The 26,358-nt window shown below is 41.1% G+C and overlaps 2 protein-coding genes across 4 annotated transcripts in view; both read right to left on the bottom strand.

The window, feature by feature from the left end:
* The window catches only part of LOC6608710 (uncharacterized protein DDB_G0288805), a 56,284-nt gene extending 40,838 nt beyond the window's left edge, over window positions 1-15,446 (bottom strand). The window contains exons 1-3 of one of the 3 annotated variants that reach the window (XM_032715358.1): window positions 15,316-15,446; window positions 13,777-14,081; window positions 2,687-2,732 (exon numbers count right to left, since the gene is read on the bottom strand). In XM_032715358.1, the coding sequence (XP_032571249.1) occupies window positions 2,687-2,732; window positions 13,777-13,778 (48 nt within the window). In that variant the 5' untranslated portion in view covers window positions 13,779-14,081; window positions 15,316-15,446. Of the gene's footprint in view, window positions 1-2,686; window positions 2,733-13,776; window positions 14,793-15,315 lie in introns of those variants that run through there. The other 2 variants (XM_032715360.1, XM_032715359.1) reach the window with 2 other exon arrangements.
* Window positions 3,662-4,764, bottom strand: LOC6608707. The gene is made up of 3 exons (XM_002033395.1): window positions 4,671-4,764; window positions 3,882-4,195; window positions 3,662-3,823 (listed from the first exon to the last, which is right to left on the bottom strand). Exons 1-3 carry the CDS (start codon window positions 4,762-4,764, stop codon window positions 3,662-3,664), a joined length of 570 nt encoding a protein of 189 aa, XP_002033431.1.
* Window positions 15,447-26,358: the final 10,912 nt, after the last annotated feature.

Below are 26,358 nucleotides of genomic sequence, written 5' to 3'. Positions count from 1 at the left end.
TAACGATCATCAATCCCAGATATTGAGAATAACAATAACAAGTTAACTGGCTTAGATATTATGGTGGCCTTGGATGGATTTCCATAACGAGAAAGCCCACCAAACTCGACCCGCAACGAAACCCTTATCTGGTAAATGCAATTAGAGACCGACTTACATTTAGCTCTTGGTATTTATAGAGGCAATACCAAGAAGTATATGTTCTGGGCGTATATCTTTCGTACACCTTTCCTTCTCGACTATCACCCGTTGCCAGAGGCCCCAGTCACAAAAAGCGTTTCTGCCTCCCCATCTATTGACAATTCAATTAACGTTTTGAAATAATTTCCTGATAAGCGTCGCTGTTTTGGGGCTATGCAACAAGAAAAAGGAAATTAAACAGCACCCAATAATACCCCGGCAATGGTTAACTAGCCAATAAAACAAGAAACCGATCTGGTGAAGGTTGGTGGGGGTAAAGCCAAGTTATCACTATTTGATCCATAAACGTCTTAACACTAAGCCACTAAAAAGTGTATGGTTTGTACAAATGAAGCTAAGGCATCAACCTCGATAATATCAATCATAATCCTAAACCTATATTTTCTAAGTACGTACTAATTTATAGACGAAAATCTTGGCGGAAATTAAGAAAATGTAAGTCATGTGATATGATCCTTATATACCTCAGTGGAAACTTTTACCAACATGAAGTGAGTGAAATCCCCGTGCTATCTTCATTTCATTGATGAACTTCAATGTTTAGTAAAGCAGATTAAATGGCTGGGAAACACGCCGAAGCAAGCTTGATAACACTCAGGGAATTATTCGGTAAAAACCGTCTAGAAAAACCTTTAATATTGCATTACAAACCTAAAGATATTTTTTGTAATATATCATTTAGGGAACTAATGTTAATATGGCATTCGTATCTATAACTTTTATATTGTCTAGTAATTGACGAATTTCATGTCGTGGTGTAAGGCAACGCATTGATTTCGTCAGTGGTGGAGTTACCACCTTGATATCTTTGTCTGGTCTCGATGGCGCTGCAAGTCACCTTCTCGATGCGCATTTGCCTCACCTGGCGCCAATCAGAACCGACGCTATCGAAAGCCCCCAGTTTAGCTACTATAAAAGTGCCGCTAATTTGGCCCTTGATTGCTCATTTATTTGCTCGGCACACGTTCATTGCCAACGTTAGCGATTCCCCAGTAAATATATATTAACCCCTAGGCACTCAACTTGCATTAGATTTATTAAATTCGGACCATCCATCAGCTATAAAGAAGGCTTCAATCCTGGCCACATCGGAGTATTTCGAGTGGACTGAGCCGGAAAAGTCGAGTTGTGATTCTACATTGTGTACTAAAATTGATTTAAGAAAAGTTGATATCTAAAGATTACTGAAGTTTGGCGATTTCCCAATATAATAACTACTTTACATAAGTGAGTAGACAAGTTACAAACGGATAACTTCAGAAGAATAATCATTTGTTAACCTATAAGGTTTAAAGGTTATTTATTTGTATTGGCCTTGTAAAAGTTCTAGGATCCCCTTACAATATGCAAAATATTGGCACTATTTTAAGCACTTCTCTTTCGACCATCTTCACATCCGCCTCAAGTGCAAGTGGAATTTTTCGCATGTTGATTATTGCCAAAATTAATCACACCGGGTCACAATTTGCATATTCGAGTTTATGAAGAGGTTCAGACAGTGGCGGAGGCATACGGAATGCCTAGGGCACGATAAATATCTGAGCGGTACGATAAAAAATACTCGAGACGACGACGTTGAACGATTCAATCAACTCGAAGTCGCCGCCTCGAGCCAACTCATGCCAAAATAATTTTGTTGTTCATTTAGAACAAATAAGCAAATACTTGCTGTAAATACTGTAGCCTCGTGAAAAATTGAATGGAGCGGCAAACGGAACTTGGCGAAGACGTCGCCCAGTTGGCTTCACGCCCAAGGAATGCCAGGTATTCCAGTTATTTATTTCGGCACATTAACAATCCAGCAGCAGGCGTGGGGATATCCGACATCCGACATCCAGTCGATACTTCAAATTGATTGCCAAATAAATTAAAAGTGTAAGGGAAGCAAAAGCAACAACCGCCAACGGCTGGAGAAAACGTGTAAGAAACGGAGAACAGTATAATTTAATTAGCGTTCGGTTGTTGCCATTTTTATAAGTATTCACTCGACATTTCCATTGTAGTTGCCTGATTGTTATTATTATTTTTTTGCAAATATTTGCCCAATCGCAGAGCTGATAACAGCAAACGATCGATGGCGTTGTGCCCTGATTTGCAGGGAAATTCCCTTTGATAAAATAATTGGCATAGTTTCGGTGGGCCGCCTGCCCTCCAATTTCCGGAAGGTCTGAAAAATGGGCTTGGTCTGGCTTTGGCCAAGTTTGTTGCTCTCTGGCACCATGATGATGATATAAGTTGATACAACATTTGATAGTATTATCGAATATTTGCACACGCGTCAATATTCGCCCTGAAGGGCACTCAATGCCAATATTTAAGTTCCCGCTTGCGGTGTAAATATCTAAATATCTGTTGGATTGAATGGACTTGATAGCGTGTGATGAACTGGCCAGACAGTCAAGGATTCCAGGTGACTGGGAAGTGATTGTGTCATCGAGCAACCATTCATCACCAACATTAATGTCTAAAGTCTGTTTCTACTTACCATCAGGAGGTAAATAATCTTGGCATAGACCGTAAGCTGTGGTAACCTGAAAAGAATTAAAGGTGCTTAGAAACATTTAGAATTAAAGCTTAATTAATTCATATTTAAATAAACCTAAAATAGAGTTTAATAATTGCCTTGGAATAGCCATTATAATTTAATTTCGCCAGGGACAAATTCCCAAGTCTTAATATAGCGTGTGAATCACCTTAGAAGATTTATGAACTACTTAAACTTTCTCAAACAATTGTCGAGAAATTCCACAGCTTTAGCTTAAAAAGATACCTCTTCTTAAGATTTATCTTCCACTTAAACTCGAACTTGTCTTTCTACTGAAATTGTTAGCAAAATAAATAAGGAGATTTATACGTACTGCATAAAGTTGGGAAAGTAGATCTATCTTATGATTTATTTACAACTTCTAAAGTTAATTTACTTTCGTCGACTGATGTGTACTTCCCCGAAGTTTTTCATGCTGTCTCTCGACTAATGATTGAAACCACAAACTGGAACACCCACGCACACTAAACTATGACAAAACAATATTATGTAGGGCACTGCGAACACGTGAGCCTGCAGCTAAATGTATAAATGCATAAATCATTTGGATTGAGCGACTTTTTGACATCGCAAATGAGCAAGGACAGTTGCAGGAGCAGCGCCATAAATTCACTTGAATTTATTATGCAATTAGTTAAAGACCTGCATTGTCAGATGGCAAATGTGCCCGGCCGAAAGTGGAGCAGGCCCGTTGGCAGTCAGGAATTTACAGTCCAAAGAAAGACCTTGAGTGCGATGCATTCGCATGCATTTCGCTGGGCAATCCCTGTCGTCTTCTCAGACTTTTATCGGCATGAACTTGGCTTTGCACAGCTCGCAAGAGGCCAAATGCAGCCTTGAAAAGTTGAAACTCGTTAGCCCCACCCGTGACCCACTTGAGCATCTTGCATTCGCATTCGCATTTTCCATTTCCATTTAATAGAACTTTATATCCAGTATGAAAGTGGCCACCGGACGGCGCTGCCTGCCCTTGGGCTTTCCGTAGTAATTTGTGTCGTGGAGGCGGTAGAATCCCGCTGGCAAATACCCCGGAATGCTGTGGTTCTCCAACTGAAAGTTGCGCACATCGTAGCTGGCCTGCAGAGGAGAAACTTTTTGACCCAGACCTTCGAACATAGTGAGTTACAGTACGCACTGGTTGGATAGGACACCGGTCGGCCAGATTCCCGTACTTGAACACGTTTCGCAGCCAGACCTTCATCAAGCTGGACTGCATCAGTTCCCGCAGCGTTTTGCAGGTGTCCATGTCGTAGTTGAAGAGTGTCTGGTACAGATCCTTGCCATCTATCAGCTGCAGGAGCGTAATTGTTGTCCTCAATCCATTCCTCAAGGTGCGATTCAGATGGATGTCCAGGTTCAGCTCACCTTTGGCGGTCAGCCATCCCCTGATGCCGGAGCAGTAGTCTTTGCTGCACTCTACGCTGATGTTGGTGAACTTACTTCGCAGAGCTGTTTATGAGTTACCATACCAAATACCATTTACTTGGAAAAGTATATAAAATTGCAATGCTTACTGAATGATTCGCAAACGAACAGTATCAGGAGAGTTAATAACAACATTTCCAGGTATTGTTTTGGATATAACTCCAAAAAGCAGACTGTTTCAATCATATTATAAATAATTAGCGCTGTCGTTAGTCAGGCTAGAGTGCATAACTAATGCTTCTATTGCACCAAACAATTGAAATATTGAAAATATTATTTAATATTGGCAAAGCAATTTACAGTTGGCTCTTATTCTAATCGGATACCACATTATTAAGAGCTTTTAACAGTCACGGCTTAACACTGATTATGGCAGCAATGCTCCAGTCAGCGGGAAATCTAACTCAACCCCCCACGATGGGCCATAAATCAATCGGCAGTCCATCAATCAATCAATCAGCGGGCCATCAATTAGTCAGTCTGTCAGTCCGTATCACACTCGGTCCGAATCGCAGAGCACTGATCTGGATCTGGATCAGATCTTGGTGGACTTGGGGGCTCTTGGGGCTCCAGGCCCCAACTGTCTGCCACATAAAGATTCAAGTTCAGTGCGGCAAGCTCACGAACTAACCGTAAAGCAAACTGAAAGTAGCGCTGACGTTTGGCTGTTTGTTTGGTTGTTTGGCCGCGTTGTTTGGCTAAGCGGCGTTTAATTGGAAACACAGTTGGGTGTTGGTTTTGACCGGTCCGCTGTCTTCATCGCGGGCCATCAACTTTCAGCAGATGCGGACAGCTGATGGACGTGGACATTTGCATTCGTTCTCAGGCCAACTCCTGTGGACTACCAGATAAACCCGTTCAAAAGCCGACCATGCTCGCTGAATCAGATGCACATATTACGCATACGCCGTGTGGTCCGTGTGACGTTTTTGGCCAAGGGGAAATGTTTGCCTTTGCTCCCACTCCCACGACCAACTACAGTGAGAATAATTTTATATTAGGAACCAATAATACCGAATAATTCAATTGTAGTCACATATGACAAAACAGAATTTAGTGCTATAGAATTTTATAAATTTTTCTAGGTTGGAATGTTGGGACTCCCCTGGAATGGATTAAGAATCTTTTTGATTGATTTGATTTTCTGATTTTTCTCTTAGTGCCAACTCTTCTTCTCCTGCCCCTCGCTCCTGACTCCTTGCTTAATTGCTGAGCCGCGTGGAGCGTTTAATTGCAAATTATTCAAATGCCGACGCTGCCGCAGCTGTCATTGCTGTCATAACCAGTCGGCACAGCTGTCCCCTCCGCCCCACTGTGCCACCCCCCGGCCACCCCATCGCCCCACTCATCCTGGCGAGCTTGCAATTATGTCTCAAATTAACACAGCAACCACCACAGAGCACCCCTTCGTTTCCCCCGTGACCACAAAAAGAAAAAATAACACCAAGAAAATGTGTAAAAATATGCCCCAACTTTTCGCTGCTGTTGTTGTCAGATGAAATTAGGCGTGAAATGTAGTTTGAACATTTGTGGAAATATTTTTTAACAACATTCACAAGTGTTCGAGCATTTCTTCTTTCCATATGTTGATGTAGTTTTCGACCACGTGGTCGACTTGTGAGGTTCTTTCATCGCTGGCTACCTTAATTGTTGCCAAGTCCCATACTCAGACCAAAGACACTAGAATAACACTAGAATAATAATTATTCTAGTGTCTTTGCTCAGACTGTATCAAAATTTATACCTCTGAGCTGATAAAAGCGTTTGCCGATCGCCCTCAGCAATCTTTATCTCTTTAGTACTGACCACAGTCGTAGAACATGCCATTATGAACTATATGGCAAATGCAATTTCGATAATCTTTACAGCCCAGCACATTGGAATAAATTAGCCGCAGGAAACGGGACAAAAAAACGAGGTGACCGATAAGGTGATCAAAAACTCATTAGCAAGTATCTCACAAGAACAAAACTCATGGACAGATATTTCTTAATTAAGGTTTGATTTAATAGCACTTAAACATTAATAAGCTTTTTACTTTCCTCAAGACATTTCTTTATCTTCCCATGTGTTAATTCAAATGGTATTAGCAATGGTTATTAAATTAAATTATTTAAGTTAATATGCTATTTCAATAAGCCGTGTGCCAAAGCACAGTTAAATACATTGGGTACAGGAAAAAAGTAAAAAAAATGTCAAAAACTCATTAATGTTTATCTCACAAGAACAAAATTTGTGGTCTGATTTTAACCAAATAATTTGGAAGTAAACTTAAGCCTTTTGTACTTGTCCCTAGTAACAATTCTGAAAAAATAAGGTACACAACCCTTATCTTGGTAAGAACATTTTTTTAAACTAAGTACAAAATGTTTTGCAACATGTTATATCATATTTTTCCCGATTTTTTGATAATACATTTTGGAACTTTATTCCACAGTGGGCCAGCAACAGTTGTGGCAACATCGGTGGGCAACATTGCAGCTGCAGGTTACAGCCGCAGTTGTTGCTGCTTTTGTTGCGGCTGCTGGTTGGCAGCGTCTCAGGTTGCATTTATATGCAAATAGCTAAAATTGTTTTCAATTTGCCACCGCCAAGCGCCTTGGCCATCGACAACGCATTCCTTGCAGCCAACTTGCAGCTAATTTTATGGCTAATTGTCTGCCTGCCCGCCTCCCGTGGTTGTTGGCCGCATTGATTGCTGATGAAGTTGTGATATTTGCGATAAAAAATGTATGTGATAAAAATTACTGAGTAGCCGGCAAACGCAGCCAGGAATTTCTTAATTATCAGAACGGTCCGCTGCTGGCTGAACTAATTGTGGAAAACTCCACGCACAAGGACACCGGGTGGCAAGCTAAAAAGCGAAAACAATTTCAATGGGAGCAACATTCGGCAGGCGCGACATTAGCGGCAAATGTCAAAAGCGTTGAAAGCTTTTAATTAACTTTATGTCAGGGTGTGGCTTTCCAGTGAAAGATAATCGCAAACTGGTTTAACCCAGAATCAAAATCGAGGGCAAAGGAAAATGGTTACCGCTCATGGACTGATTTATAAATGAGTTGCAAAGATACACAAACTATGGGTGTGAAGTCACAGCTGTCATTCAGCATTGATTTCAATGTGAAAAGGTACTCGGTTCTAGGGCCGCATCTTAGCTAATCTATAAATTTAAATCTGGGAAATTCAGGTTAGAACGAAGCAGAAAAATCCGCCACTCAAATGAAAATAGTTCAAATTGAATTCTCAGACTCGTCCGGCCTGATTGGCAACTCAAGGAGTTCAAAAATCCAAACACACAACCTCGGGAACTTCAGACCCCTATAAATAGTCGGCCGTGTCACTTGTAAACAGATTTCCGGGGAAACTGCGTGCTGTCTATCGGATTTGTTGGCTTAAGCTTAGCCCTTTTCAGCCCACCCACCCCCTACAACAAATAACGACGATCGGGCAACGATCGGATCGGATTGAAAATGCGCAGTATGATGTCCGATTTACATTGGTCGAGCAAGCAATGCAAATGTGATTGCCATTTTTATGAGCCAACAACGACTTGGTAGTGATACTGAACGGAATTGCTATGAGGATGGGGACTTGTCTGGGGTGGCTTTATAGCCGTTTCTGATTACAACTCTGGTTTAGTGGATTGCTCAACGAACTTGACATAATGACAAGCGTAGCCAGTTCTTGATGAATGGCCAGCTCTTGGGTGTGGAAGCCAACGGGGTGACTGCTGGTCGAGATTTATGCAATAGTTCGATTCAATTGAATAATATGTTGCACCTCGGATTGATTACATCAACGGGTTAATGGCTCCAGCGATGAAAACCCGTTCGACAAGTGTTGATCTAAGGGGTTCCGTGAATACATATGTGGCCTTTAGGTGAGTAAGAACACAATTATACGTTCGCAATGTTATAAATAAATGAAGTGTTTCATAACCACTTAAAAATATATAAAGAGAATATTCTCTAATAAAAAAATCATAAAAATATGTAAGGAATTGCAGTTAACACTTAATAACATCTCAGCAAAACTTAACTTAATAAATACGAAACATATTCATTAGAGTTAATTAAATATTAATTCCTCCTTGGGCCTATTATTGATTGAATGACCCAAACATATTTAGATTCCCATCACCCACTCAAGAACCAAATCAAATTTTCATTGAGTCGCAGCCCCATAAGCATCATTAACATCATTGTCGCTCAAATTGTCGTTTAATAAAGTGAGTGCTAAGAGCCAAGACCAAAAACAACTTAAGCCATATATGTAAGTTCGAATGACAATGGACGAACGAACAGGGGGATGTGGCACAAATGGAGGGGCGGAAATGGGCAAAGAATCTCATCCTAACGTCTGATGGCACTTTACAGTTAGAGATTCGACCAGATGCAATTCAATGTCAATGCAATGTGCAGGGGTGTCGCCTTCTACAGAGAGACTCCCCTCCACACGACTGGGGCTTTTAGCGTCTGGCAAACTTGTTGGCGGCTCTTGACTGCATATAAATATCCAATAATTATTGGCGTCTAAATGCTTTGCCTGTAATTGCATTCAGCATGTGCAAGTGCAATGTGAGGCGCCCTCAGTGGAAGTGCTGTTGTTATTGGTTTTGTTAAATGAAGTAATTAAATGGCAATTGAGCTTGGCAGAACATATCATCAAGTGCTCGGAGGAAGTTGTTGAAAGGGCACAACTAGCGTTTAGAGGGGCTTCCATTGCAAGGCAAAGGAAAATAACAGGTTATGAATGTTATGATGATGAAAGGTGCACTAAGCACCATTCAGGAAATGTATGAACTATTTTCAGAGAAGGTGAAATTAACTGCATTTAGGTAAAGCTCTAACTTTCGGTACGGATTGGTAGCTCCACCTGTGCCATTAGAAACCACAGGCAACCAAATCTCATATCCCTCACTTTTTATGGTCCTTAACCCCTTAAAGTTATATTGCCCATGGCAAGTGTCACTGATTCACACCCATTAACTATTTGGGTAGCTTAGGTCAGTAATGCGCTGTGGAATGCAAAACAAAGCGAGCCAAGCCAAGTGATCGCCAACGATAAAGTACTTGACGCACGTTTTATTTTTAGTGGATGTCTAGACCCACCTGGTATTTTGGTATTTAATCGATAAATACTTCCAATTGTTTGTTTATATTTAGCAATACCATTATTGTTACTTTTTTTTACCGCCACCCGGTTGGCATTCCCATTACAAATGGCAGTCGAGCGGCGAGAGTTGTGAAAATATTTTCCCATGGTGTTGAAATAACGCCCACGAACAAGTGCACCCATCCGCACTCCTTTCACTCGGCTTTCCCATGATTCTTCTCCACGCGGCTGAATTCTTCTGCCGCCGCTGAAGAGCAGCCCACGTTTGCGCCATTCTTCTGGGGCCACTGTGTGCACAAATTGGCAAACACGCAACTCATGATCAAGTGCAATCTTTTTGACATTAATATGACAACGGCAGCAGGAGAACACAGGCAGCTGACCAGCGAACAACCAGCGAATCGCCGCGAAAAAATCAATTATGCGCACGCGGCACAAAGGCAAAAGCCACACCGCACAAATGACAACTGGGACTTGGCATGGGACTCCACTGGGGTACGTCCCTCCCTCCTATAACTCCGACTTCGACTCCGACTCCAACTCCAGATCCAACTCCCATTCCGACTCGACTTCCCCTTGCTGATTGAGTATGCGACACAGGCAGCTCCAAAGTGGCGAACGCTGATGAATGCCTGTCAAATTGTTGACACGCCACGAAGACACAGATGGAAAGATGGAGAGATGGAGAGACATCGCTGACATTGACACAATGCACACGGAATGGGGGATTCGAATAAGAGAAGGGGGTGTTGGAAATGTAGAATCGAACTGAAAGTACCCAGTAGCGCTTAACCCCCATCGCATCGCATACTCTATATAATAGCAGCGCAATAAACTATAAGGAAAACTAAAAAATTGTGTTTACAAAAGTTATAAACATATCTCTTTAAAGTCTTTTTTAATTTTTACGTGTCATTAACTATAAAGTCCAATATACCCTCCGAATTTCGGTAATTTCCAGAGAAACTCCACTAAAGAGGCGACAAAGTTGCGCCAAGTCTGCCCATGATGATCACGATCGTAGTCAGGATCGCCTGATGATCATTCGCGGAAATATTTTATGCCATTTAATTTCAGACACCCCCCCTCCTCCACGCCGAAGCCATCTCCAACCCCAGACTGCCATCTAATTGAGTTGTTTGCCAGCTATATGGCTATATAGCTATATAGTTACACATATGGCCGAAGATCCGAAGAGAGTCGCCCGATGGCTGGCAAATATTTATCGGCATATTAATGCAGCATATTTCAAATGCAGAGTCGACTCTCATCTGACTGACTTACTTCCTCAGTGAGCGGCTCCCAAACATGTTTATGCAATTTTCCCGCCTGGTCTTCGGTCTTCGGTCCTCAGTCTTCAGTCCTCACTCTTTCGGTGTCTGTCGTCTTCGGTCTTCAGTCTTCAGTACTCAGTCTTTGGCCTCTAGTCTGCCGTCTCCCGTCTCCTTGGTCTATGGCTTGTCTTATCAAATGATTTTATTTATGCTATGGGCGCGCATGTGTGCGATAATTGGATTATTTACTTTCGCGGCTTAGCAGCCAGCGAGTTGTGGTACTCGTGGAAAATTGTCGAGTTTTCGCTTTCTATTAAGTCGACCCAACGGAGACGCCCCTAACATGAGCCACATAATTTAAAAATCACCGGAATTGGACACAAAGAGAAAAAAAATTGTTCAAATATTGTGATATCGTATTTGTAGCTGTCAGTCTATTGGGTAATATGTTAAGCTTAAATTTATAACTATATTTAGTTTCAAACTTTAGTTTTCATCAAATTAACAATATTATCAGCGTTTTCTTGTGGTTAAAAACAGAAATCAGTTCCTAAAAATTAAGAATGATAATAAATTATAATAATAACTTCCTGTTGAGTTCCCTTAAGTTAAATTACCGATGTGACAGCCCAGGACAGTGGCTACCAATCATAGCTCCTTTGTGCTCAGGAACGCCCACTCAACTCAGGTGGGTAACCTAACTTCAGATCCCATATCCCAGTTGCCAATCCGTTAGCTTGTCCGTGGGTTTTGGCCAACACTGGAACAACACCCAGTTGGCTACCAGACGCAAATACACAACATTGTCGTCGTTTGGCATTAATATGTATGAGTGGTGTCAGGAGGCAATGCCACAACGCGTTTATCAAACATTTGAAACATGCGTTGGCTCCCCCTTCTCCATCGCCTGCCCCACCCCCATTTCCACCCCGCCCCCCTGTTCCCAACGAGCTGGTTGACCCAATTAGCCGGGCATTATAAAGTCGTAAAGCATATTGCCAGACGTGAGCGGGTTGGGGCTGGGGAATTAGCAAATAGTCAGGCCCCCAGGCCAAAGACCGAGCTGCAGCTAGAGATAGATATTTCTATATAGACGGGTAGATAGAGATAGATATACGTACAGAGCAAAGAAATGCGATCTTTAGGATCGAAATATCCTAAATGTTTATCTACAAACTATTCTTTAACCTTATTAAACTATTCTATTTAACTTCTACTTGAACTTAATTAACTGTTCTATATATAAATTATGGATATAAAACTCAGCTACTTTGGCAGTACTTATATTCCTATCAAAGAGTTTGTTTTCCCTGTAGAAAAGTGAGTGACAATCACTGCCGCCACATCCCATTAAATGTGCAAGCGAAAATCGAGTGAACTCATAAATCACAAATCACTTAGCCAAACCATTTTTGGTAGCTGAACAAGATGTTATGGCTGGCGGGATGGGGCAGTGCGGGGGCGGTTGCCAATGGTCATGTTTTGTGCGATAATATTGACAAATTGTGCAAACATTCGCACACAATTAATAAGCGCCGCACAGATGGAGCTCCCCCTCCACCCCCCCCTCAATATCAAAGGAAACAGACGCAAAAGGCGGCAGAAATGATTCGCCCACGTGCTGGGGCGCGTGTTCGCATTTTGCAGAAAGCCAAAAAGCCAGAAAACCGAAAGCCAACTGACAAAGCCAAAAGACAAAGCCAAACGGAGCAGAGGCAAAACAAAGAGCCGGGGGACATGACAACATAATTCAGATTCAAGATTCAGGGAGGGCGCACTGGCGCTACCTAAAAATAAAAGGGAAATCAGGAATGTCGCCAAGTGTCAGGAGACAAAGGCGCAAATACAGTGGCACAATCGTTTTATAAGTATAAAATATATAATAAATATAAGAGAATCGATGCTTAACAATTTTAAAAAATATTCCTATTCCTTAGTATAAATATCTTTTTTAAAGCTCCATTAATCAAGTTCTTAACATTCCAAATATTAAGAAACCGGCTCGCCACTGTGCCAATCCTCACTTGCTCCTTTCAAGAGTGCGTCCCATCGAGAATCAAGAGTCCGGCCCAGTAAGAATCGCCCACACAGAAGCGTCCTGGAGCCCTCCATCCATATGGTCATTCCAAATGAGTTTGCAACTTTTAGCGGATTGAGTGAGCAAAAATACACATTTCCCCGCTCTTTATTATTTGATTGATGATTGCAGTTGGCGATGTGCCGATGCGGCTTTGAAGTCTTTGAAATAATCACGTATCGCTTGGACCTCGGCCAGCACTCGACTTTCGATTGGCAGTCAAAGACTAAAGTCGGCAATTTATGCCGGCATAACTCGTGTGTTTAGGCCAAGTCGCTGCGAATATGCGGCTTAGTTGGCCAGGAAGCCGCGACGGACATTTGTGTTGACAAATCAATTAAATGCGAAATTTAAAGGCGCACACAGTAGCGCCAAAGGGGGAAAACTGGGCACGCAAATGTCGGTGGAAGTGGGAAGTGGAATGTGGGACTCCCGGGCTAGAGAATGGGTCTCCTTTGGAGCCAGTCCAAAACCAGGTTCCGACTTTCAAGGAAACCTTGTCGACGCTTATCGAAAACATTGATCCGGCCATGCAAATCGTAAAGTGTGAAAACAAATTGCCATGTGGCCCCCCCCCCCAAAAGGGGGGACCAAGAACCCATTCGAGAGACTCATTGCAGCCGTCCCGTCGGATAATTGCACTCGATTTGTAATTCAAGATTAAGGGCAGACAGCTCGTCCGTTTTCCGTTTCTGGACTTAATTTATGTCCAGACCTTTTGGCCGGGGCATTGTTTCTCCACCGACCCGATGATAATCACCTGAAATGTGGGCCATGAGTTAAGTGATTATGTAAATTTTCAGTTCGCTAACCAGCTGAGTTCACCACCTGGAGTCTGAATGTGATGGCATAACCTTCAATTGGCTTTGGGCAGATTTCTGGTAATTGCAAAAGGGTAAGGCTAAGATTGATGGCCAATTTGGGGGAGTTAGCGAAAGTCAGTTCTGGCTCATTGTATATCAGAAATAATTACGCTTAAAGTGAAAGGCTATTCTACTTTTAAGTGAAACGGGTTATAAAAATCTGGTAAATTAAGTCATAATTATAAGACAAGACCCTGATAGTAGTAGTAATAATTTCATTAAACTATACCTTATTTATACATATCTTACACAACTAATACATTATTGCATACTTACATCGTATTTACTTGACCTCATTTTACCCATTTATTTTGCATCTAATTTGCATTCGTATTTCGTCTACGCTTCTTTGTTAAATTTAATCCAGTCGAACATTTAAAATGCGATTTCGTCGAATCGATTTTAAAGCCAATTATTCAATGTCTTTTGCGGTTATATTGGCAAATTTTGGTGTTAGGCTTAAGAATTTTGAACACTTTGCAATTGCGATTGATTTAAGCACTTTATTTTATTTATTTGTGTCAGTTGATATATCAATTAAACAGTCTTTGATCATTGTGGTTTTCTAAGCGGAGAGGCGACTGCAAGCGAGAAAGGGCACCCGAAAAATATTACTCATACGACACGTGCCACGTGAAAAGCAGCAGCTGACTGACTGACTGTCTGAAATTGAAACCGAAACCGAAACTAAACGAGCAGGAAAACCCCCAAAAGCGAACGGTGGCGAAGTGGCAAGAAGCAGAGCACGGAAAATGGACTACGGACCACCGAATACCAAATACGGAATACGAAATACGGGAAAACAGGCCAAAGGCAGGAAATCAAAAACGATTCCGATAAACCAGGCTGACTGTTACTTTCAGCTGGTTCCCCGCAGCGCCCAGAAAACTGTTTACGATTCGCGATTTACGATTACGGCCACCTTGCTGTTAATGTTCTCTCATTTCTCTCGCCGTCTTTTGGGGCTTTTCATTTTGGCTTTTCCTCTGGCCTGGCACGTTTCACTTTGCCGTGTTGTTTGCGGGAAAAATCGTTAGGCGGCAACAACAACATCGGGAAAGCCAGAACGGCAGCAAAATGCCAAAACTGCACGAAACAGACGATGGGAGCACTAAGAAAAAACTCGAATTGAACCTCAGAAAGCAATTATTCTGCTTGAATCCTGCTGTGTGCTTTTTTTTTTGTGATAATAGGCGGACTCACTAATTAATATCTGTAACTAGAATTCAAGCAATATACTTTAACATTTTTATACTTTAACATTGATTTGTGTTACAAGAAATAGTGCTTTAAGCTAAAAAGCAATCAATTTGGTGAAATTTAAAGTTAGCCACTCAAAATGCATGCATTTAAATTTTTACGATTACATCAAAGCATTCGATCCTTGTTTCATAATTTAACATTTTCTTAGAATCGTGGAAGGCACACAATGTGCAAAATAACTAAATTGTAATTTCTTAAGCTCTTTCGATAAGTTTTTTCTCTGAGTGAAGGGGGACAGCAGCAGCCACGTGAAAAATGCCGGAAACAGAAATCGATTTGCAGCGAAAAGAAGGGCCCCATAGGGGGGAGGTTCGGGCGAGTGGTGTGTTATGCACTCTGAGGTCACGATAGCGAGGCTCTCCTGTGGGGGAATCCTTAAGTTAAAATTCTCGGCGAACGGCAAATTATGTCACACACACGCAGCGCACGAAAGTAGGCAACTATTTTTGCTCGATTGCACGGCGAAAATCACTATATTGCGGTTAACAACATCTCGCTCTCACTCTTGCAAATGTCGAAAAAAATTATTACTTTTTTGTTCGAATTTTTTACCCGATTTTATGAGCGTTTACCCGATGTCGCTGTGCGCTGCTGCGTGTGCTGCTGCAGCGCTGAAAATTCACGTAACAATTGATTTGTGTGTCAAAAATGTCACAAGTGTCAAAACTGCGTGGAAGAACAAGCCGTTTTACTCTGCAGAGCGACACTGAGAGAAACGAATGTGCCGAGAGAATCAGAGAAAGGGAGACCTCAAGCTGCGCCGCTGCGCAAAGAGAGCAAATAAGAGAAAGCCAACAACACGTGCGTGTCCTGCGAAACAGGACTAAGCCTTAGACACGACTTCAGCAGAGAGAATAGAGCACTGCAATTTTTGCTAAATTGATGCTAAGCAATAAGGATCAGATGTTCAGAATAGGTCTCTTAAATAATGAACTATTATCTATATTAATTGGTGGAAGTGAAGATCAATGGCATTGCGTGTCCTTGCTAATTTTATTTAAAACGTTCTAAATACGCCTAGATTGTTTTGTTAAGAAAATTAAAGCATTTGCTAGAGGTTTTATAATTAAATTTATTGTAAAATAGTAGAAACCCCTATTTAGGAAGTTTTAATCTCTTTAAAAATAATTCAACCCTCATTGTGTTTTTTTATAGATTCTGTAAATAGGCGAATATGATCAAAAATGTTTACAGATTATTTAATGGATATTTTAAAAAATTCTTCATATTTACTGCTGTATATTATTTTCGTTTTCTTGCATTAGGGCTCACTGTGCCCATAACTTTTCCACCTATTTATGAATCACTTTACCATCCCCCGAAAGTTTCGAGAGGAAAACCATATTTTAAGTCCTGCCAGCTAAGCCAAAAAGGGGTTCGTTTTTCGTCTATTCCTTTGGATCCTGGCTAAACGGCTTAAAGGGCTTAAATGAACGCAGGGAAAATCGCTTTCCCCACTTTGCGACCACAGGAAGACAACCGGAATAAATAACTGTGGGGGTGGGCAATAAGGTGTTAAGCTCACAAACACTTAAATTTTGATTTTTCTTATAATTCGTTTTTTCCTTGTAATTCACTCTTCTTGACGTTTATTTAACGCACAATATTATTTTGTTAATTTATAATGTTATTATTTTGTTAATTTAGCTCGAGTTATGTTCGTTATTTCTGATTTCGATTCCGATTTCGTCCGATTCGCGACTGCGGTTTGTTATGTTTTGTTGTTGCGAACCCAACTAAATGCGATGCCAAACTGGCCAACAATATTTTGCTGTCTCAGCTGCAGTCGCCTGCGTCGACTGAAGCAGAGCATTGGCTTTTCTTATTGAGACCGGCCAGTTTTTAATAGTTCCTGGGAAAGGGGGCGTGGCGGGTGGGCGGCGGGGTGTATGCTCACCACTTGAGGCTAATAAGAAGAAGGAGAGGAAGAGGAAGATTCAGGGAAGAGGAGGTAAACCAACAACAACAGCAATGAGAGCGAGTTGATTGTCATAAGAAAGAGAAAACATTTCGCTCTTTCAAGTTTGCAGAAGAAAGAGAGTAGCTAACGGTCTATGCTAAAAATTGCATGCGATTTTATGAATTGGTATAAATGCTCTTAGCTTGCAAAGCTGAAGAAAGAGAACAATTTCTAGGGGTGGATTTTCGACTGACCAGTAAACATTTCTTCTGTTGCTTTGCAGTTCTGGAGTGACCATTTTCTGGATTGAAAAGCTTATAAAAGCTCCGAAATAAGTCCTGAAAGTTTTATCCAGATGTACATTTTAATAAACGGCATAATTAATAACGGATTAGGTATATCAACTATATATATAATTTTATGAATTACAATCTCATATACAAAATCATATTACTGAAACTTTTAAAGCTTTTTTTATTACTCTTTAAAAAAAACATTGTGTCATTTAATTAATAAAATAATTTTAAATTGTACAGCTCTTATCATTATAGAAAGCTAGATTTGCTAAGTATAAAAATATATATATATATATTTAAAACATGTTTCTTTATAAATTAATAGTTATTATAAGCTAATAAAAGCTGGTCACCCCAATTATTTCTTTTGGGGTTGTTCGGGCCTATTACCATCGAAACATTTTACTACTCTCCCATGCGATTTTTGCCACACACACATGGGGAAGTCATTAAAGAAACAACAACAGGTTTGAGTTTGGCCGCGTGTTGCATGAGCAACATGTTGCAAAGTGGCAGTGAGTCAAGTCGTTGGCATTGAAAGCACTTTTGCTTTGTTTTTTGGGCCAGGATCTTTTCGAGGGAGTAGAGATCAAAGAACTGGCACTCTAAGTGCACCCGCTAAACACTGGGTGTCTAGGCATGTTTTTTGACACTCTACTTGCGTCCATAAAAAATATCCGAGTGTTTTGTCACCCTGGTGTTTTGTGGTTGTAAGTACCTGCGATGTGAGTGGCACTCGCTCTCAAAATTGTTGAGTGTGAGTCGAGTGGCAAAAAATGCCAGCCTTGCAGTTCTCTGGTAGAGATCATCATTACCCACATGCAGCTGATTACTCACGCGATGTCCAGCTCACGCAATATCATCGGGATTGGGATTGGGATTATAGACACCTTCTGTGATCCGGGGACGGTAATCGGTTAGCCGAGTGTTTTGTGCATATTGTGATATATTGACAGCATTAAGGCAGCGATAGTCGCGCTTCATTAATCATAGATCCTTACGGGACGAGGCCTATTAATTTGAACGCCACGGAACACAACAGCTTCTCTTTGGGCCATCTTTAATGGTGTGAACACGCCAGGAGTAACAAATTGCGAAATGGCTTACACTGAGGAAAAATTCGAGGTACCAAGGCAAGAACCAATACAATTTTTTGATATAATTAATTATTGAGAAGGATATCTAACAGCTAGTATATTTCTGAAAGAAAGCATATAACAAAACTTTAAAATCTTTTAAGTGATATAGTAAAGAACCTGAGGAAATATCTTATATACTGCATTTTGATCTTCTCAATATAATTTTTATATATTTGTGTTTTAAACACTTAATGGCACAAGAGAAAGGATTCTTACAGTGCATAGAGTGAGGGAGAACGCATGCGTGGACCCTGCCGAAAGGGAGGGCAATAGCCACCCGCTCTAGACAAAAGACAAAGCGATCCGAAGGACACAACAACAACAACAGCAGCAGAAGGCGAACAGCGAAAACAGCATCGTAAAAACAAAGAGAAAAAAGTTACACACCTGCGCAGCGGGTGGCGCACGCTTGTAATAAAAATGCGGCGTCGCGGGAGCGAAAGAGAGGGATGCAGGGCGAGAGGGAAGATAGCCCGCTCGGATATCGAAGCTTTCGATCAAATGGCCTATCAGATGGTCGGCGTCCCCAGACTCCGCAAGCGATCATTATCCCTATGCGTTGTGTGTTGAAAAATTCATTTTATTAAGCGCCCGTAAAATCAAGCGCTCAGTATCTCAGCAATAAATATATGACAATAATGAATTGTTCCCGCGGACCAGGCCCAAACGGAAAGCCCTTTTCCCAGCTCCTCCTTTCGCATATCCATCGGCGCCCGTCGAGCGCTATGTGGAATTTAATTCCGGCGCTCACTGTGCGGAACTGTCATCGTGCCAGGGCATTAATTTGTTGTTTATCGCACCTTGTTAAAAACCTATCCGCAGAGCGGAAAGATGAGATGGCGCAGGAGATGAGATATCCAGGGAATTCCATAGATTCCTTTGGCAAATTAAGGAATAAGCTCATAGCCAGTCAAAATAAATAACTAAATTATAAAGTAATTAGTGCAAGTATAGGCAAAATATTGTACCAGATTTAACTTCTTTGTTGAATCTTATATTTAAGGTCGTAGAACTTTTTTATAGTAATAAATATTTTATTGATTCGGCCTATAAGACCACTAGATAATATGATTTAAGCCTTGTTGATTCATTAAACGAACAGTTACGCAAATATCATGAATTCTATAATTATATTTGATTACCGTCAAAATTAATTGAAGTTGTGCATTTACTGCGGAAGCTAAAAATAGATAATATTTATAGTCAAAAGTGTTTGACATAAAATGAATTAATTGTCAAAGCCACGCAGGCTTGGTTTTACGACCATAGATAAACGCCTCCGATAACAATGGAATTTGGTTTCCTCACATTTCTCTTTGTATATAACAAAACCCAGAAACCCCTGATCTCTTCTATATTTCTAGGGAATTCACCAAGGCAATACCGTCTCGAGTGTATCTTATCTATTTAATTACCAAATCATTAAGCTATATTCCTTTATTCATGATTCCAGGTTAGACTTTGGCCCCAAATCCGGTACTAAAATAAAGCGAAATACAATTATTCATAAAAAAAAAGGCACTGAGCTATGATACTTATCATGGACAGCTTACAAAACGCTTTGCTATTTATTTGCACAGCAAATTCCACGGGCTACTCCAATCATTTTTACTTAATATTTTGCTTTTATTTTTTGCAATTGCGCGTACCAAAAATGTCAAAGTCGTTTAATAGGAGGGTAAAAAAGCCAACAAAAATTGGACAAAACTGGGAGCAAGATCATGAACTAGTGGGGTAAGCTAATGTACGCTAATCGAAAACGAGTTCCTTTAATAAGAAATAAAGTTGGGATTAGTGTATTCGATTTATGCGAATTTCGATAATGATTTCGCATAAGATCAACGGTGTCATAAGATGGTGTTTTCATAAAATTTGAGTCGTAAAATGTAAGATTTCTTCAAAAAAGCAACAGGATAATTGAAGGGTATTTCCGCTCCGACTTGAAAACAGAATGTGCCTCTTGTTTTTGTCAAATTCCGTGCGTATTTAATTTAGGTTTTTTTCCGTTTTTTCCCAACTCTATCTGTATTTTCATATTTTCAGTACAAGTTTATCGCGTCGCCTGTTGATTTATGCAAATTATTAAACGTTTTCTAATAACTCATTATGCCGCGTAAACAACGCGTCGCCTGACTTGACAGTCCTCAGATGCCGAACATACTCGTATTGAGGGGCATTACGAGGTGCCAGTGCCAGTAAGCAACAAGCTGAGTTCCATTTCCATTACACCTTCAATTGGCAGTCACTACTGTTGCGTCTTTTTAGTGGAAACTTTTTGTTTCGAGCACTCGGTGTCGTTGTCTTTTGTTGTTTTTCCGCTGTTAGCTGTCAATTTTCGCATATGTCTACCGTCTGAGTGCCGGAGTTTCGTAGCGCTCAGCTGGTTGTCAACGCAGCTTTGTGCCCGTCGCGCAAATATATGTGTCCATCCGTTTTGCCTGGTAATTAGGTAAATATTTTCCTACCGGAGGTCTCTCCATTTGCATAGTTTTCATAGAGCCGTGTATTGGATTTTCTTGACCCAACATGGTTTCGTTGGCCGTTGGCAAAGCTTTTACTTTTAAGTGCAAACTTTGTGATCCGGGGTCAATGGAGGTTATGATACCCGGCGGGGAAAACTCGTCTGGTTAAGGATAGGAAAAGTGTCTGGGATGCGTAAAGGAACCCATAAAAATCGAATGCTTTCAAATGCGTTACAACACCCAACGAGAGTCGTTAGATTTTTCCACATGGCCATGCGAAAAAATTCCGTAAATTTGGTGGGAACTAGACAGTAACTAAACAGCAATAGTTAGGCTTTCTCACATTTTTAATGGCATTTGTATAGTCGATTCGATAACTGAACAAATCCTATACCATTCGACTTGCAGACTGGCAGGTAATTGTAATGTTTGAGACACAAACAAACTTTAAAACCCTAAATGGCTTATAGGTTATGTTATTTAGTGTTTAAATCCCACAATTAATCAGCAAGAGTACGTTTCTTATTTAGAATCGCAAATCAAAGCTGAGTGTATAAAAACAACAGGTATATTTTATAGTTAAACCAAGTCGTATATAAAATAGCCGAATAAAGATATGTCAGCAATAAAACAAAGAGAGCCAATTTAATATATATGTCTTATAAATTTGATAATAAATACAAAGTTGTAGAGCATTTATAGACTTCAAATTCACCAAACATCTTATAGCAAATTAAAGCGCAAGGACTGACCTACTGAACAATGGGAGCAGCACACAAGACCCGGCCAAAACCAAACCGAACCGAACACACCTAACCCAGGTAACACCACATAACAAAGTCATAACAACAAGTGCAAGAGCCAGTCGAGAACCACAAGTCAAATGATTTGACTGCCAGTTGCAGATGAAGAGATGCAAATGCAGACACATTGGTGAGGCCAACTATTTGCATTTGCATTTTAGCACTTCAACAGGGTCCGAGATGCCACAGCGAAGCAGGTGGGGTTTTGGGGGTTTGGGGATTTGAGGTGGCTGTTTGCACTGATTGCGCATGCAAAGTCACATATTCGGACATTGACTTTGTCTGCTCGAAAGCGGGAAAGTGGGACTGGGTCCTAACCCATGTTGCTGAGCCAACAATCGACTCAAAGTCGCTGGGCTTTCCATATAGCTTAATTCCTGGCCACGCCCACAGCAGAACGAACGCGATTGCTTACAGAGAGGAAAATTTCTACATAAAACCAATTGATCATTATTAAGTGCAATGTACTTCGAAATCTAATGTCTCATTATAGGAAAAAGAGCAATATTTTGCACTGGTTGCTCTCTTTTGAGCAACCAGTGCATCAGTCAGATGATTACCACTCAATATTTTCACCTGTGTGTAGATTTTGCTCACCTGTTCTGGGCTGTGTGGGTTGCTTTAGCGCGTATCTAATTACAAGAAAAGGAAAAAGGCCACAAAAAAACAGGATGGAAACAGAGATATAAGCGAAGTCAGGCGCTGATTTCAAAGATAAATTGCCGACGACAACGACGATGACTGGGGACTTGCACTTGGACTTGGAGCCACATCGTGATGGATGTATTTTGTATTTTTTCTTATTTTTTTTTTTTTATATTTATGCGCTGCTGCGGCGACGCCGACGCTAGTGAAAATAAACAACAGTTTATTGGCATTGCCAGTCCGCCTGCTACGGAGTTCTGAGCCCCCTTTTTGGACCCACTCCTCTTGTAACTCTCGTAACTCTTTGCTCCACTGCAGTCGGGGCATTTTCATTGTTTAACAACATTTTGCAGCCGTTGGAAGGTGTCGGTTTTAGGTCCTCTCTCTGCCAACCCAGAAATATTTTTAGCGGAATTTTTATGAGGAAGCAATTTTTATAGCCCGACGACTCCTTGACTCCTCCTCGACTCTTGACTCCTCGAAAAGTCTCAAAAATAACTGACAGCACACGGCGCTCTAGCCTTTTGCAAATGGGCGACATTTGATTTATGTTACAGTTTGACCGACGCATTTTGTCTGAGTTTTTCATAGTTTAGTGCATGTCTTAGAGGGTGATTTGTTTGGTTTTTGGTCAAACATTTTTTTTTTTGCATATTAAAAACGCAAAGAGGTTCTAAAAGTGGCTTGAAAGCGAAGCTTTTCTCAGCAAAGCCAAGACGTTCTGAAAAGTGAAGAAAAACTGTATAACACGCGTAGAGATACTTTTGGTGCAGTACATAGAGTAAGTTCCTATTCCATTTTTAACTACGCTGTCAGATTTACATACATTTTATAAAATAAATATTTATAAGTCATTGAAAAATATCCTTTGTTGTTGTCCTTGAATCAAGTGAATCTCTGACTTAAGCTCCACTTAAGCTCCACGATCGCCTCGCCCCCTCAAGCTAAAGACAACAGAATCGAAGAATCGGCGGATTTGCGGGTCGGCGGGGACTTACTCACATAATTCATCAGCGGACAAGAACAGCAGCGCGAACAATCGCTGGGGGAATGTGCATATTGAAACAAAAAATTAAAAACTACACTTGACCTCAGCAGTCGAATCTGTCCGTCCGTCTCTCCGTTTGACTGTCCGTTGGTCCGTCACATCCACTGCGGAGGCTGACCAATGCTCAAGTGGCTTTTTACATGGGACTGGGTCTTGGGCTGGGAGATGGGAACTGGACTGGGAGCTGGGAATGGAATGGAATGGGTTCGTTGGTTGGTTGGTTTCGTTAAGTAAACATGCCACGCTACGACGCGTTCCTAAAAACCTGGCCGATCGGTGGACCCATTTCCATTCCCATTCCTTGGGTCCCGACTCTCTCGGCTCATTACGATCTTCATCATCGCCATCGTTGTTGGTCATCAGCATCGACAGATTGTGTCGGCTTCGCTTTGCATCTTTTGTTCATTTTAGTTTAAATATTGCCTACCTCCACTCGGACCGTCCCCCATCCCCGTCCCCTGTCCCACAGTCTGTTTGTCCGTCCGGCAAGGGAGAGGCGATTCCAGCCAAGTCGAGTTGAGTCGAGTCCCAGCTGCCAATAGTGCATAGCATTTCATGCACTTTTCATCTTTTTCAATCAATGTGCCCGTGTGCACTCCACTCCTCTGCCACTTTGGCATCAAGAACCTGGCCAAGGGAGTTGGCCCACACTGGACAGCGGACACAGCCACCGAAGGAGCCGGCTTCCTTGCGATAAACAGAGTATTTCGCCTTTCGAGGGCGCTAGTTGTGCCGTACCCCTGCTCCTGGACTTTGTTACACTAACAAAATAAAAATGAATATGGTATTTAGAAACTCCAGAATATACTTAGCACCAATAATTTCAAGGTGGGTAATACTATGCTACTACCATATATAATCTTAAATTGTACAGCATACTTTTAGAGACTTAGTCCAAATTAAAAAAAATGCTTTATTATAGATTCACATAATTATTATAATTTTATGGTATTCACCAGTTCTCGCAGTGTACGCATTATTTCTCATTTAACCCATGTGTGTTTTGTTTGGCTTCCATTCCTACCGTTTATTTTAGTTGCTCAATATTTTCGTTGAATGTTTGAAGCGCGCTTAAATTAATCTCGAAGTTAATTGCTTTTCATATTTTGTTTTTGCTTTGCATGCTGGCTAAGCCGCTTCCCTTCAGTGGTTATAAATATAAGTGGACTATTTTTAGTTGCAGTTAGTTTAAACTGTCATTGTTGAGAGCACCGCCCAAGGGCTTTTAAAGTAGTTAGCAACTTGACTTTTGATTGCTTATTTAGGGCGGCTGGAAATATGAAAAATGAGCACTAAGAAAATGAATTATAGGGAAGACCAAGTGTCCAGTTTGATACACATAGATTCCAGCAAAACAGTTAGCTAGATGCAAATGCGTCAAGTTCCCCAACCAACAAGTGCTGTCCATTTGGTCAATTTATGCACAAGTGTTTTGTGGTTCGGCTTTTGTGCCTGGGCGGAAATGCTGTGCAAAATTTACTGACCAGTCAAAAAAAAAAAAAAAAAAAAAAAAATATATTACAAAAAGGAAGACAAAGTAACAAGAAAAGAAAACCCCCAGCAATGGCTTAAAAGTGAGGCAAGACCCAGTCCCAGTGCAAGTTCCCCGAGTCCAGAGCGATCCGTCGATCGTGGCGCGCGCACGATAACAAGATTAGAAAATAAGATTTATCTCATAGATTGATAGATTCGATTACACGCAGCGTAGCGGCGACTTCAGCGGCGACTGGGCGGGCGTGTAATTACAACAAAAGCAACAGTCGAACAGCGAGCAGAGCAGGCAAGAACAAAACGAGCTGAGCCACCAGCCACAAACGCAGACCACGGACGTCGCACAGTGGGACAGGTTGATTGAATCACAAAAAAAAAATAAGAAATATATAAATTTAACGATTTTTTTCCAGGAAAAAAACTATATTAAAATATATTGAGCATTGCGGGTTTTTAATTATATTTCTACTATTGTCTATGCTTTTAACTGATTACCAATTAAAGTAATCAACTTTACATTAAACGTATAATCATAAATGGTTCAATAAAAATAGTAATAGCATGCCAGTTTATGACTTTATATCAACTGTTTACTAACAAAACCGTAAATAATTACTATTCAAGTTGAATGATTTAACAAAAATGAACTAACTATGCTGCATAATACCAACACTAAGTTATAAAATGTAAAAATTAAACACATAACCACTGTGTCAGTTTTGGCTGCAGGCAACTCTTTTTCTCCCTGGCGTTTTAATGGACTTTTAACTGGTTTTGGAGCCTGTCTGAGTCAGAAGCCTGACTTTGGCCCCAGCTTCGGGTCCAGCTGCACCTGCACCAACAACTGCTAGCTGGTTCGAGATCTGGGATCTCGGATCTTGGATCTTGGATCTCGCCTCTCGCCGGGCGTTGCATATTTACTAATTTAATAATTCAAAAGCATTTAAATTCCTAATCATATCCAGCAAAGCGGCCGCCGCCTGCGTCTGGATTAGCCGGCCATTCGAGGCCCGGCCTTATCCTCAGCCTCATCCCCATCCTCATGCTCGGATCCAACCAGAAAGCCAGCCTCATCCTCCAGCAATGCGAAATGAATCGCCTGGCGCAATTTGTGAAAATTTCTCACCATTTTCATGGTCGATTCTGGGGGGTGAGGCGGTGGGGTGTGTTAGATTTCCACTTTACTGTCTATGCAATTTGTTGGCTAACTAGATGGCTATCTCTGCCCAGTTTGTGGTAGTTGTTCTCGAGGCCGACTCGACTCCACTGGACTTCCCTGCGGAATCTATGGCTCTTTTCTTTTTTCGTGCTATTACTACTTGTATTTTATGCATCGCATGGCGTTAGTGTTTTGCGTCTTATTAGACTCTAATTGCACTGATAGTTGGCTGCACTTCGAGTTCGGATTGGGCAATGAATGGGAATTTCGGCTATGGGGCCCTGATCATGATGGATCAAAAGGGTTTTCCGGCCCGAGCTGGCAACCATCAATTATGGACCGAATGAGCCGCAAGCTGGCCTAGTTGAGGCCAATTAACCGAAAAGTCGAGGAATTTAAATAAGCGTTACAATCGAAAATAGTTTAATATGCAAACGGTACATAAAGGGGTTTGTGTTTATTAATTACTGTACTTAAGTCACTTCGCATTCATGTTTATTAAGATAGAGGATATGAAAACTGCACGCATTAAAAGTTTGATAATACAACAGAGCAGCTATTCAATCATTTTAAGCTCATAAACATCTTAATTAAATTTGTATTATTTGTGTTTGGCCATAATCCTAAACTTCTTCACCCAACTTCAACCCAT

The sequence above is a fragment of the Drosophila sechellia genome, chromosome 2R, assembly GCF_004382195.2.
Source record: "Drosophila sechellia strain sech25 chromosome 2R, ASM438219v1, whole genome shotgun sequence".
In the NCBI taxonomy this organism is placed as follows: Eukaryota; Metazoa; Arthropoda; class Insecta; order Diptera; family Drosophilidae; genus Drosophila; species Drosophila sechellia.
This window is presented reverse-complemented; position numbering and strand designations above follow the sequence as displayed.

What these genes read in the sequence shown, in the direction of transcription:
- LOC6608707 (XM_002033395.1), bottom strand. Translation starts at nt 4,764, where the DNA reads ATGTGGCAGACAGTTGGGGCCTGGAGCCCCAAGAGCCCCCAAGTCCAC. An exon ending in TGCTCTGCGATTCGGACCGA is followed by an intron (nt 4,196 to 4,670) that starts GTGTGATACGGA and finishes ACTCATAAACAG; the next exon opens with CTCTGCGAAGTAAGTTCACC. An exon ending in ACCGGTGTCCTATCCAACCA is followed by an intron (nt 3,824 to 3,881) that starts GTGCGTACTGTA and finishes TCTCCTCTGCAG; the next exon opens with GCCAGCTACGATGTGCGCAA.